We start from the raw sequence: 12,367 nt of genomic DNA, 5'->3' as shown, positions 1-12,367 counted from the left end.
AGGGCGGGCTGACAGTCAAGCATGGCCTCTGAGATCACATTGGCACTGGTGCAATCTTGGAAGCCATGAGTCAGCCGAGCCAAGCCGGTGCAGCGAAGTTTGCTTGCCTCCTCAATAACACAGAGCAGCGCTGTGTTGTGTGCCACATGCTGCTCGATCGCGACCAGCCAAGTGGAAAGTGGACGCTAGAGACCATCACAATGGAACAGAAGGCTGCTATCTAAAGGCTGTTGCATCAGGTGCTAAGAAGTCATGTGTTTCACACACCAAATATTCTTTTGTTGTTTCATTCAAATTTTATTGCATGTGTGGCTGTGTAGCAGTTTCGCAGGCCGCAATGCCGCCTTCTTGTTTTAATGTTTACAATTGTGCACCCCATTAAGCATTTACAATTAAACTTCAATATTCTGAACTTCAATATAACGAAATTCTCGATATAACAAAGTATTTAACTTTTCATAACCTCTTGCCCATAGCACACCATGTAATTATAACCTTAATATAACGAAGTGTGTTTGTATGCGATTTCAATATAACGAAATATTTCTTCAGTAGCAAAGAAATGCCGAGACAATAAATGCAAACTTCTGCAGATGCAGAAGGTCAAATAATTGAATTACAAGTGGCTGCTTGCAGACACACCTCTCAAATCGAGCACTGCGCAACGAGAGCAAGCCACATCATGTTTCGTATAAAGTCCAAGTGCGATAAGATCCTATCGTGCACCCCCCGCACTTTGTGCTTTAGGTGCGAGTGAAAGTGTGTGAGGGTGACAAGAAAGATGGTGGCTTCACAAATGAGTGCCACCTCCCCATGCGAGCAAAGGGAAAGAGGGGGTGGGTAGCAATGTCGCGGTAACACAAGCAAGTACGCACGAGGAGCGGGGCGGAGAGATGCGGGGTAAGTTGGTGTGCATCGTGGTTTCTGGCGTGCGTCTCGGCCATGGCTGCGCATGGCTGCAAGTGCCTGCAAGCGTGGCTGAGCGCATATGCAGCTGCACACTCTGCTTTAGAAGTAGTCTGTGCCGTGTGCAAAGAGTGGGTATACCGAGACAGCGTGGCATCATGTAAGCTGTCTTCCTGCGCGTTTAGTATTGAAGCTTGCGTAATCTTGAGTTTTGATGACCCCTTGGAGTGAAAGGCTAGACAAAGCATTCGCTCCCCACTGCCGGCACTTTTCATGATAGTGTCGTCCCAATGTGGATGACGCTATCAGCCGCAGTGACGGAGTGCATGCGAAAGCATGGCTGGCTTCGCTTAATTCCTACCACCTATGTGAAAATATTGCTGAACTGGCATGAAACTGTATCATTCGTCTCCAACTCCCAAATTCATCAAAATGAGTTGTTTTCTCATTCAAGTTTGCTTTTCTTGATTGCCCGATAATTAAGAAAATTCTGCGGCCCTTTTCCAGGTAAGAAATATTGATTGGTGGCTGTACTTATTTGAATAAAAGGTCAAATTTCAATGCAACAAAATTTCGATATAACGAAGCAAATTGCCGATTTTACCTACTTCGTAATATCAAGGTTTAACTCTATTGCAGTAAACTGTAATAATGGATATAACAAAGAAGTAATTTCGGCTTCCCTTTCCACTTAGTTATAAGCATACACATTGATATCGGCAAAAAAGCATAAGAGATCATGTCTATGTGATAGAAACACAAGCGTGATGCCTCTGATGAGGCAGCAAAGGGCCTCCTGCAGATTTTGATAGAACACTGGCAGGTTATCCTGCCTAGACATTGCATGGGCAAAAGATACCAACAAAATGAAGCGATGCTCCGTATAAAACTTCGTACGCCTTTAAGGTTACAAAATAAGGCAATCGGGTAAAGGAAATAGCCTGCTGAGTGTCATTTCCATTAATCAGGATTGTGTGGGGGCGGAAGGAGAACCATGCGGTATGAACTGTCACAGAAAGAGCAACGCTTTCAACATTGGACACAAAGAAGAACCCACACATACACACTACAGTATGTGTGTGGTTCCTCCTTTGTCTCCCGTGTTGAAGCGCTGCTCTTTCTGTGATAATGAACCAACTAGACACAAAGAAGAACCCACACATACACACTACAGTATGTGTGTGGTTCCTCCTTTGTCTCCCGTGTTGAAGCGCTGCTCTTTCTGTGATAATGAACCAACTAGCCCGTCAGTCAATCCTTGCAGGCATAAACTGGTCCTGCCAGTTGACATGTTAAGCGCCAGCAGTGGGTGACCGCCAAGAAGATATATCGGAGTGAAGGAGACGTTCTGCTTAGATTTTTATAAAAATACCTGGATGAAAAAAATCAAACCGGAAGGATATGGACTGCTGAGTCTTACAATTTAGGATAACATGACAGTTTCAGGACAGTGAAATTCAGTTTAATGAATTAGGAATGACTCTGCTAGCGACAATTCAGTTGTGTGCTTTGTATGAATGCTCAATGCAGCACTTGTTGTGCAGGTTATGTGCTGGCTTAAGGAGAACTGGAAAACCAGCAAATGGCATGCCAATGCTGGGGACTGGCAGCTGGCACTGTGAGGGAAAAACTGGCTGTGCCAGAGGAAAACTGCCAGGCAGAAACCCTAGGCACACAAATAACAATAAATTATGTACACACATCTTGCAGCATCGCTGATATGAAACCATACGATTGATGTGATGACATAGGATTTCCACATTGTTCCATCAGCTGGTGGTCTAACTAAGCCAAGCCGCAGGCCAAGGAGTGCACTTGCGTCCAGCATGTGCCATTTCAACATGTTCTTTCCTCCATGTATTTCACATTGTCTTTGCTAAGTATTGTTGCCAACCAATTTTTTTTACACAGAGGGGGCTGCACACAGACCCAACTCGGCTACTGCAGCCATCAAGCCTAGCCGGTGAGTATGATCTCACACTCAATTGGTGACGAAGACTGCTTCTACAAACATATTGATGCAGTGCCTTTCATGACAGATTGTCACCAGCAACTATGATGGCCTAGACTGCTACGCCTAACCTGTGGTGCTTGCACAGCGCTCAGCAGCCAAAGTTGCGCTTTGGTGCCAAGTTAACGTGGTGGCAGCATTGAAAATGAATATGTTATTGGACGAATTATAATGAGTGTCGCTGTTATGATTATTGCACAGTAAATGTTGTTATTTCATCTTAAATTTCTTTGTCATAATAATGAGGCTGTCATCATTGAAACACTTGATAGAAAGGACAACTGATAATCAAGTCATACTGATAATCAGTATATGAGTAGATGATAGTGCAACTGATAATTCCATGCTCAAATACACAAAAATATCTGTAAAGAAATGAACTACAGCATCATTTAACTGTTTCGACAGATAGGTGCACACTATAGAAGTAGTAGTGCATATGTCATGGTAAGCATGTGTGCATGTTTTCATGCATCTGATTTTATCCGTGCTTGACATCCATCTTCATGCAGATGCACATCAGATCCATGAAGCTTCAATGAAGATGCCTGGACATAATATACTCACTGGGTCATCTAGCTCAGCCTCGTGCTCTGATGAAGTGGCTGATTGGGAAGACTGCAGCTCATCATGATCACTGGAAGCATGAGTCCCTGGGACCTCCTCAGCCACTGCAACAGCAGCAAAGATAATGCAGTTAAACCAAAATGTATCGAACTTGGTTATATCGAATTATTGTCTATATTGAACACACAAATTATCCCCTAGAAGGTACTGTGTAAAAGTATAGGAAGCCGTACACTTGCATAAATCTTTTATTCTCTGCCGCATTCTATATATCAAATGTTGCGCCATGCCATGCCCCTGCAAGTGCACTTATTCTATCAACTAAACTTGCATAAAAGGACGAATTTCAATATAACAAAATTTCGATTTAATGAAGCAAACTGCCGATTTTACCGGATTCGTTACATCGAGGTTTAACTGTATATAGAACTATTTGACTATTCCCTTCGATTTCAATATACCCAGTTTCGGTTGTAATATGAACGTTGGGCCTATATGTAAACATATATTGCAATATGTATGAGATGTACTCAATTTCTCTTATACAATCGACTTCCTATAATTCGACCTTGGCAAAAGCGACGAAACTGGCCGAGTCATCCGGCGGGTGAAATTAAACAAAATACAGGAAAAAAAAACACCGAAACACGTCCTCAATACACTTTAATATGAGCCTTTAAAGTTAGCTTCGCCACAGTACAACAGCGTTATGCAGCGAAGCATACTAAGCAGGAAACTGTGTCATTATTAGGAGACTTAGCACGTGTTCCCGAATTCGCACACACACATGAGCCATTTCCAGTCAGAGTACGAGCATGCAAGAGCACCTAGACGCCTATAAAATGAGGTTTTCTGGCAGGCCTTCACAGTTTTAGATGGACCGCTGCTCTTTTGTTGACCCTAAATTTTCCCTCAATTTTCTGAGCTTTTCATCTTGCTGCCTTTCTTTTTGCTAGCTTTCCCAAAACACAGCTTGTTTTTCTCTGCTTCTCGGTGCACGGCGCGCGCGCATGTAATCAAGGAACGCGTACTAGGCACCATTAACGGTCTCATATACAAGAGATGCATGGTGGGTGAAACAATGGCTCAAATCGCTACAGAAACATCAGAAACAGCACTGAATTTCTACCAGTATGCTTACTTAGCATTGAGGTGCTCACACTGTAACCGGATACGGCGCGTGCATGCGTGTATAATTGAGGAACGCATACTGTGTCCCGTAACACCAGCCCTTTCTATTCTTGGTATGTTTCACCGCATAATATGGCTGTATTGCGGCGAAGCTGATTATTCAAGTTCGAATTATTTGGCGAAAGCCAATTTTGAGTTCAAAATAACTAAAGTGTGGGCGCATAAAAATATATGGTTGGGATCGAATTAACCAAAAAATCGAATTAAGCGCCGTCGAATTAACGAAAGTCTACCGTACACCGTAGGTCTACAGCTAAGACCGAATTAGTACTCGTTACCGCAATATCTTCTAATAGGTGACTCGACATTTCGTATACGATCATTTGCACTGTGTCTCCGTGTACTTTGTAGTACTGCTTTACATGATATTGTATAATGATCATTTGGTAATTTAGCAATTCACAATGCTAACACTTACGAATGCCAGCAGAAGTGGACACGTTCAGGCACTATCAGCTCAAGCATTTATACATTACATCATTTGTGACAATCTCAAGACTTAGCTTGGAAAGCAAGCGATCAAGGAAAAAATATTGCCTCATAGGCGACATAAGCAACACACTTGCCCTGGACTGCTAATAGATGTTGCCACATTCACAGCCTACATGATGGTTACCGTATTTTCACGATTTAAGTCAACCTATTTTTCAAAATGTGAAGATCTGAAGTGGGGGGGTCGACTTACAATCGAAACCAAAACATGGCACCACCAAAAATGCAAGACCAACGCGATATCAGGGGAGCTAAAATGTAGTTACAATCTTATGTTTGCATTATGGCACTACCTGTAGCTTTTCGTGATCCCGCACGTTTGTTCACTCTTCAGTAGGGTTTTTCAAAATTTTTTAGAGTTTTACGGTGCACACAACCCTCTTGGAGGGGTGTCGATAGTTGATGGAAAAGTCGCTGTTCCATTCACAGTGGCACCCTCAGAACGGTGGCGCTTGCGGGGAGTATCAATAGTTAACGGAAGAGCAGACACCGCTCACATGTTTCTCTTTCCCTGTAGCTCTTAGTTTGATGCGTTCGACTTGACTGCCGGCTACATGCTACTCCCATGATTCCTCAGTTGTCATGAGTGCTCTAGGCCCACTAAACAATCGGTGCTCATTCACAGCAGTGTTCAAGAGGGCTGCCATCCTTTACGCCAAAGAAACTGCGCAGCAGGCCGTAACTTCGATGTTTCTGAATGGGTGGTGCGAGAGTGGCGACTGCAGCGAAGCAAAATTTTCATTTGTGACGGCAAGCAAAGAATTTCCGACGGGCTAAAGTCTAGACGCTTTCCGGAGCTGCAGGCCAAGCTTGCGGCGTACATTGCTGAAATGTGTGATCAGTCCCTGCCAGCGAAGTGTGACATGGTCATGAAACAAGCCCGGATCTTCGCCTTTTAAGGACCTGCTCCGCCATGAATATGAGTGGCTGGCGGAAGAAGACCATGAAGGTACGCCAACCAGACCTGTCAAAAGAGCCTTCCTGAGGGGTGCATGTGGTTGGGTGCATTCGGCATGGGCTGCTGTGCCACAAGATGTCGTGCCAAATGTGGAATTTCGCTAGACGACGCGCTGTGGGGCTGTAGCAGCGATGACGATGGCAGCACTAGTGAAGACGAGTAGTCCAGTGACCATGTCAGCTACTAATAAATTTTCGTTATCGAATGCGCCCTTGAGTATGCTCTTCTTCGTTTTTTTTTTTTCTGTCACGCGATATGGGGGGGGGGGTCGACTTACATTCAAGTCGACTTGCAGTCGTGTAAATATGGTGAATAAAGCACATCTCCTTATTGCTTCTCTGCATCATAAAACGCATGCTGATATCCCCAAAGATTTTGTTTCTCATCATCAATGAAGATCGCGTAGCATTTCTTCTTACATGTCCACTTGTTCCCTATATGTTAACGTTATGGATACTAAATTGTAAGAACACTCTAGTTCAGGAGGGGCAACTATATTTCCTGGGGGTCCACAGGAGAAACTAAGACTGTCTTGGGTGATTGGACCAATCCGCTGAACTAGAAATGTGCTGCAGATAAGATTACGAAAATGTGAATAAGTGTATTGAAAATACAATTGAACCCATTTCACCAGAAATAAAAATGTATGTTCAATTACTAATCAACCAACAGTTACAGAAATAATGATAAAAAGTGCAACATACCAAGAAATTAAATTAATTTTATATAAAAACAATATGCCTGTAATTGTGGCTTCTTGCGCCTTCCTACTATTTTTTTCAATAATTAGTTGTTGTTGATCACTGAGAAAAGTCAAAATTTTCTTCGGTTTGAAAAAGAGCGATGAAGACAGGCTGTATGTCTGAAGTAGTTACAGTCGAGCCCGCTTATAACGAACCTGAGCGTTACATGGTGTCTGTTCGTTATACTCCGAAGTTCGTAGTAAGTGCAGAACAGCTCAAAAAGAAAATAAAGTGGCTAATCAAAACACAAAATTAATTTCTTTGCAAAGTTTGTAATGCTCATCTGTTTCTGCAGTGAAGATCCGATGAGGGCAGTCTCCAGTTTAATTAAAACAGAAGTGTGCTCTTCGCCGAGGCCCTTGGTATAGACATGTTGCCTGAGGCTCTTTATGTAGCCCATTGCTACAGGCACGCTTAACCCTTTCGCTGTCACGGACGTACCGGTACGTCATCGCGCTTTCCCCCCACAGTGTCACTGACGTACCGGTACGTTCTCTATCGTGCATTCAAAATTTCGCGCCAGAGCGCAAAGCTGGCGCTCCTGGATTGGCCATGCTATCCATTGACTCTTTCTTCAAGTTCGTATATTCGCCCCGACCTGTGTTACTCCATGTATTGAAGAGTACAGCGCGACTGCCACTCCCCACTTTCTCTTTGCTGAGTGGCGCGGTGGCTCCACGTTCGCTGAATCATGCGTCGCGCGCGTGTGGTTATGGGTTCAAGGGCTGTTCTGCCATCTCCGCTGGTTTGAAGGTTTTTATTTTTGTTCTGTTGGTGTATCTGCTATGGTGCGTCAAGTTCAGGCACACGTGCCGTAGCCTCTCCGAAAAAAGTGACTCGACTGCTGCTTTCGCTCTCTCGCCGCACCCTCGCTTCCGACTTGCAGCAGTAAACGTAAAGCCCTTCGAACTTTGTTTAGCCTTTTTCCATCTCCCTCTGTCTTCTTGATCACGCAACGTCCCATTTCTCTACGTTGTGCGGGCGGCTGAAAGCGCATCCTCCCTGCGCACGGTTGCTTTCGGATGGCTGAGCGCGCGGGACCTTTGTCTGCTCATTGGAGCGGTGGCTCAATTCCGATTCAGAATACGAGCCGAGCTCGGATTCGGACTCGGACAGAGTCGCATGCGAGGAAGAGGGTTTCGCATCGTCAGATTCGGATGTTGAATGGATTTTATAGTCAGGTTGATGATGATGATGATGTTTACTAACAACAGCTGCAGAACAATGAAATGTGCAGATTGCATTGACTATGTTAATTGTATACCAATCATAATCAGAAATAAATTGCTATGTTCATTCCCTGTTATGCTCGTTCCCTGAAACCAAGCCGACACTGGGGGTGCGTCACGGCCAGAAAGGTCCGACAGCGAAAGGGTTAAGGGTGCTAGCTCCAAAGTTTCATTGTCGTCCGATTCCTCTGCATCGCTCTCCGCCCGCACTTCGCAAGCAATGCCCTCGTCGGTGCACGGTTCCGCAATATCAGTGTCATCAGCAGAAATAAAGTCATCCCAACCAATGTCGTAGCCCCCCATGTCGGAGTCGACGGCGTGCTGCCACAAATCACCGCCAGATCGATCATCTTCGGAAGCATCAGTCTCGGCATCAGGCACTGCGTCGACGAAGCCAACCTTGTGGAAACAGTTCCGCATGCAAACGGCCATCACCTCCGCCCAGGCCGCTTTTGCCATCTCAATGGCCGAATACAGAGAAACTCGAGGGGGCAAGTTGGCGGCCGGGCGGTCAACAGTGATGAGCAAGCGCTCCACAATGCGGCGCCTATACAATGCCTTAAATGCGCGTATTATGCCCAAATCAAGTGGCTGCACTTTTGAAGCGGTATTGGGCAGCAGGAAAAGTAGAGTAACTGCTGTCGGAGAAGTTTGCACGTTGCACACTGAGCAGTTGTCAAGCATGAGCAGCATGCGTTTTCCTTGCCTCTACATGTCGCGGTCAAAGTCGTCCAGCCACTCTGCGAATAAATTGTGCTTCATCCACACCTTATTATTGCACCTGTAGCATACAGGTACACAGCTCTGAAAGCAACACAGCTTCTTTGATTTTCCAATTACAAAGGGCACGCGCCGGTCGCACCAAAGTACTGTAATGCACACTTTACTGCGCTTTCTGCCAGCACGAGTCGCCTTTTATAATGCGTGTCTTGGCCGGCAGCATCTGATAAAATAATGCAGGTTCATCTGTGTTATACACATCCTGCTCCATGTAGCTTGCAGTAATGGCTCGGTTTATTACAAGCTAAGTGGCAACGTCTTGGTCATTTACCGAAGCCGCTTCACCGACAATCGACTTAAAAACAATCCCATACCACACTTTTTATCTATGTAGCCAGCTATTGCTTGGACAGAAGTCAGGAAAATCTAGCAGAAACGCAAAGTTTTTGGCTTTACCCTGTATCATTGGTACGCTTATTGAAATGTTGCGAACCCATGCGTCGGCAAACCACTTAAGCAGCTCGTCCTCTATGTCCGCATAAGTGGCCTTCCGCAGGCGCTTTCTGTTCGTCGAGTCAGCGGCAGAGCTGGCAATATTTTCCTTGTTCTTCAGACTCGTCGAGATGTTTGATTTAGACACATTGTACTTTTTCAGCACCTCGCAGTTTTTAGCACCTTGAGGCACTTCCTTCAAAACTGCTCGCTTTGTTGACATGTTCAGGGCTTTTCATTTCGTGACCGCTGCAGGCATGGCTTTCCCAGCCACCATCCTGAATTACAACTCGGGTCCTCGAAGAATTCAAAGTGCGGAAGCGAGGAAGCAGTGAGACTAGTGTGAAGAGGCCTGCTTCGCGGTAACGCCCAGGAAACAAAACTTCTGAACTTTAGGCGGCACGTAGCATGCGCACCAAGACAGCGAGGGAGTCGTAAGAAAAAGCGAGGAGAGGGGAGCGGGGTTGTGAGGACGGGCAGGAGGGCGATCTTGGAAGCCACACGCTGACACTTGTGGGCAGCGTGTGACGGCGGGGAGAGAGCAGAGGGGCACAATGCGCCTCCGAGGAGGCTTGGAAAAACAGACCGCGTACGCAAAAGGGCCGAAGGTCATAATTATTTTGCATTACGGTGCTGCGTTTACGCCGTCCATTCGCTGTAACTGATCAGCAGGTCTCAAGGACGTTCTTTATACATGCGATTTTATGCCATTCAAATAATGTACACTTTGATCCTCCGGGCTCAATATTAAGCCCCCTGCTTTTTAACATTTATGTGAATGATTTGTCCAATGAAGTAGGTAATTATATATATCAATATGCCGATGATACTGTTCTTGTATCTTGTGCAACTAATTACTCTGATGCACTCAGCTCCTTACAGAATGAGGCAACTAAAGCTATGAACTGGTTTGCGGCTAATTTAATAAGCATCAACCCTTCTAAAACGCGACTTGTCTGTTTCTATAACCCCATGAAAAAAATCCTGCCTACGACACCATTATTCTTGCACACATCAGACTGTTTTGGATGTACATGTCAACCTGTTAAAAATGCATCTTCTGTTAAGTATCTTGGGTTGCTTTTGACTGTGATCTTTTATGGAACTCGCAATTATCACACATCTGTAAAAGGCTGCGCGCGGTCTCCTGTGTATTATACAATATGCGATGTCTTATGCCAATCTCCGTTCGAAAAATTATTGTGCATGCTTTAGCCTACAGTGTGCTACGTTATGGCTTCACTGTGTATGGCCATTGTACTCTTAGGTGGAGCTCAAGAATTCATTCAATTTTACGTTCACTGCTGTCAACAGTGGCTTACGATTTGTGTCCAAAGCAAGATACAGACGTCTTTAGGTTGTTGAATTTGCCAAACTTCACTTCTCTGATTATCGAAAGTGTTGTAATTAAACACTTCTGGAATAACGATTTTAAAACACGATATACGCCTGTCCGCTCCTTAAGACCGAAGGAACCCTACGTCATCCCCAAGACTGCGACAAAGTACGGAAGGAGAACACGGCAATACTATGTTCCAGCCATATTTAATAAATTGCCAGCGTCTGTGTTAGAAGCAAACACAAGACGAGAGATTAAGAAACAACTTAGAATTGTCGATGTTTGATGTACCATTTTGTATAACTGTTCAACATTTTGTTCCGACCCGCTAATAGCTAACTCTGCTATTAACCCTGTGCAATTTTCTGTGACCTGACTGTCAGGCACTGCCAGTCAAGCCCTCTGAGGCTTTGGTAGGCCTGCTATATGTACTTTGTTTTCCTTATGCACAATAAAGATTGTATTGTATTGTATTGTATTGTATTGATGGTTGCACGGCTCTCGTTCATTTTAAGCGAAAGTTCATCTTAAGTGGGGCTATTGTATTTGGGCTCTGTGTGCGAAGAATACCTGACAGGATTTCATCAAAAAGGGGAGATCTACCGTATTTACTCGCATAATAATCACACTTTTTTGTCAGAAAATATAGATGAAAATTTAGGGGTGCTATCAATACGCGAGTTAAATTTCCCGCGAAAAGAAAAAAAATTGTTTTTCGTCCCACGTTTGCTGTGGGATGCGGGTGCAAGACACCAAAACAAAAATGGCGGCCGGCGGAGCAAGCCGAACGCGCCGAACAGTATTTTTTTCCCCTTCTCGTGAGTACATTACGTGCATTGAAACAGTTTCTTCCGTATCAGTGATGAATAATATCGCTAATATCGGCAAGTCTGCGGCAATAACGTAGCCATGTCCACTTTGAGGGGATAGAAACAGATGGGCGCACTTAGCTGCCAGTGACATGAAAATGCATCGCCGGCGTGCTGCGGAAACTGCGCCATCCGTCTTCACTACTGTCCTAATATGGCACGTTTCCGCTAAGGGTGGGCAAATATCTTAGCTGTGTTATGAGCATCAGCGTATGAATACGGTATACTTTTAATGTATCAGTGTAAACGTGGGTACTATCATTGCCGCGCACGATTTGTTGCGTGCCCATGAGTGCAGATGAAAAGAATCGAAAGGTGCCTTTTTTGTTTTTGTTGACCACAACCATTATAAAGCCTACCGATAATAAAGGCAAGTTTGGTTGTACCTTTTTTTGTCATGGAAGTGTGGAAAGTGATGAAAGTAATGAAATGAGGCATCTACTTAAGAATGTTTCGTGCGTGCAATCCACTTGGCTTGTCTTGAAGAGTCGTTCGGGTAGCATTGGACAGACGGTAAGCACAGTCATTTTTAGCTAGACTTGGCACACAAAATATCACTGCGGCAAGTTCGGGGTGCGATCATTACACGGGAAATAAAAAAAAATGCAAATTTTGACGACAAAATTCAGGGGTGCAATCATTACGCGAATGCGATCATTATGCGAGTAAATACGGTATATTTGGATTTCAACACTGAGAATGACTACTCGCATGTGTACGTGGATCCAAAGAGAACCCTTATCTTCTTAGCCCACTTAGCACATTTTTGTTTTAGTCATCACCTCATCAGCAGGCTAAATAGTAGCAGGTGGCTGGCTACATGCGGCACACGGGCTGTAGTTTGCCCATG

General features: G+C 44.6%; 1 protein-coding gene across 7 annotated transcripts in view; it reads right to left on the bottom strand.

The window, feature by feature from the left end:
• Nucleotides 1-12,367, bottom strand: part of LOC135900308 (cytosolic carboxypeptidase 1-like) — a 64,297-nt gene that overhangs the window by 32,155 nt on the left and 19,775 nt on the right. For all 7 annotated transcript variants that reach the window (XM_065429778.2, XM_065429779.1, XM_065429777.1 and 4 more), the window contains one exon: nt 3,485-3,588. In XM_065429778.2, the coding sequence (XP_065285850.1) occupies nt 3,485-3,588 (104 nt within the window). The remainder of the gene's footprint in view (nt 1-3,484; nt 3,589-12,367) is intronic.

Source organism: Dermacentor albipictus, chromosome 1, assembly GCF_038994185.2.
Source record: "Dermacentor albipictus isolate Rhodes 1998 colony chromosome 1, USDA_Dalb.pri_finalv2, whole genome shotgun sequence".
NCBI classification, from domain to species: domain Eukaryota; kingdom Metazoa; phylum Arthropoda; class Arachnida; order Ixodida; family Ixodidae; genus Dermacentor; species Dermacentor albipictus.
This window is presented reverse-complemented; position numbering and strand designations above follow the sequence as displayed.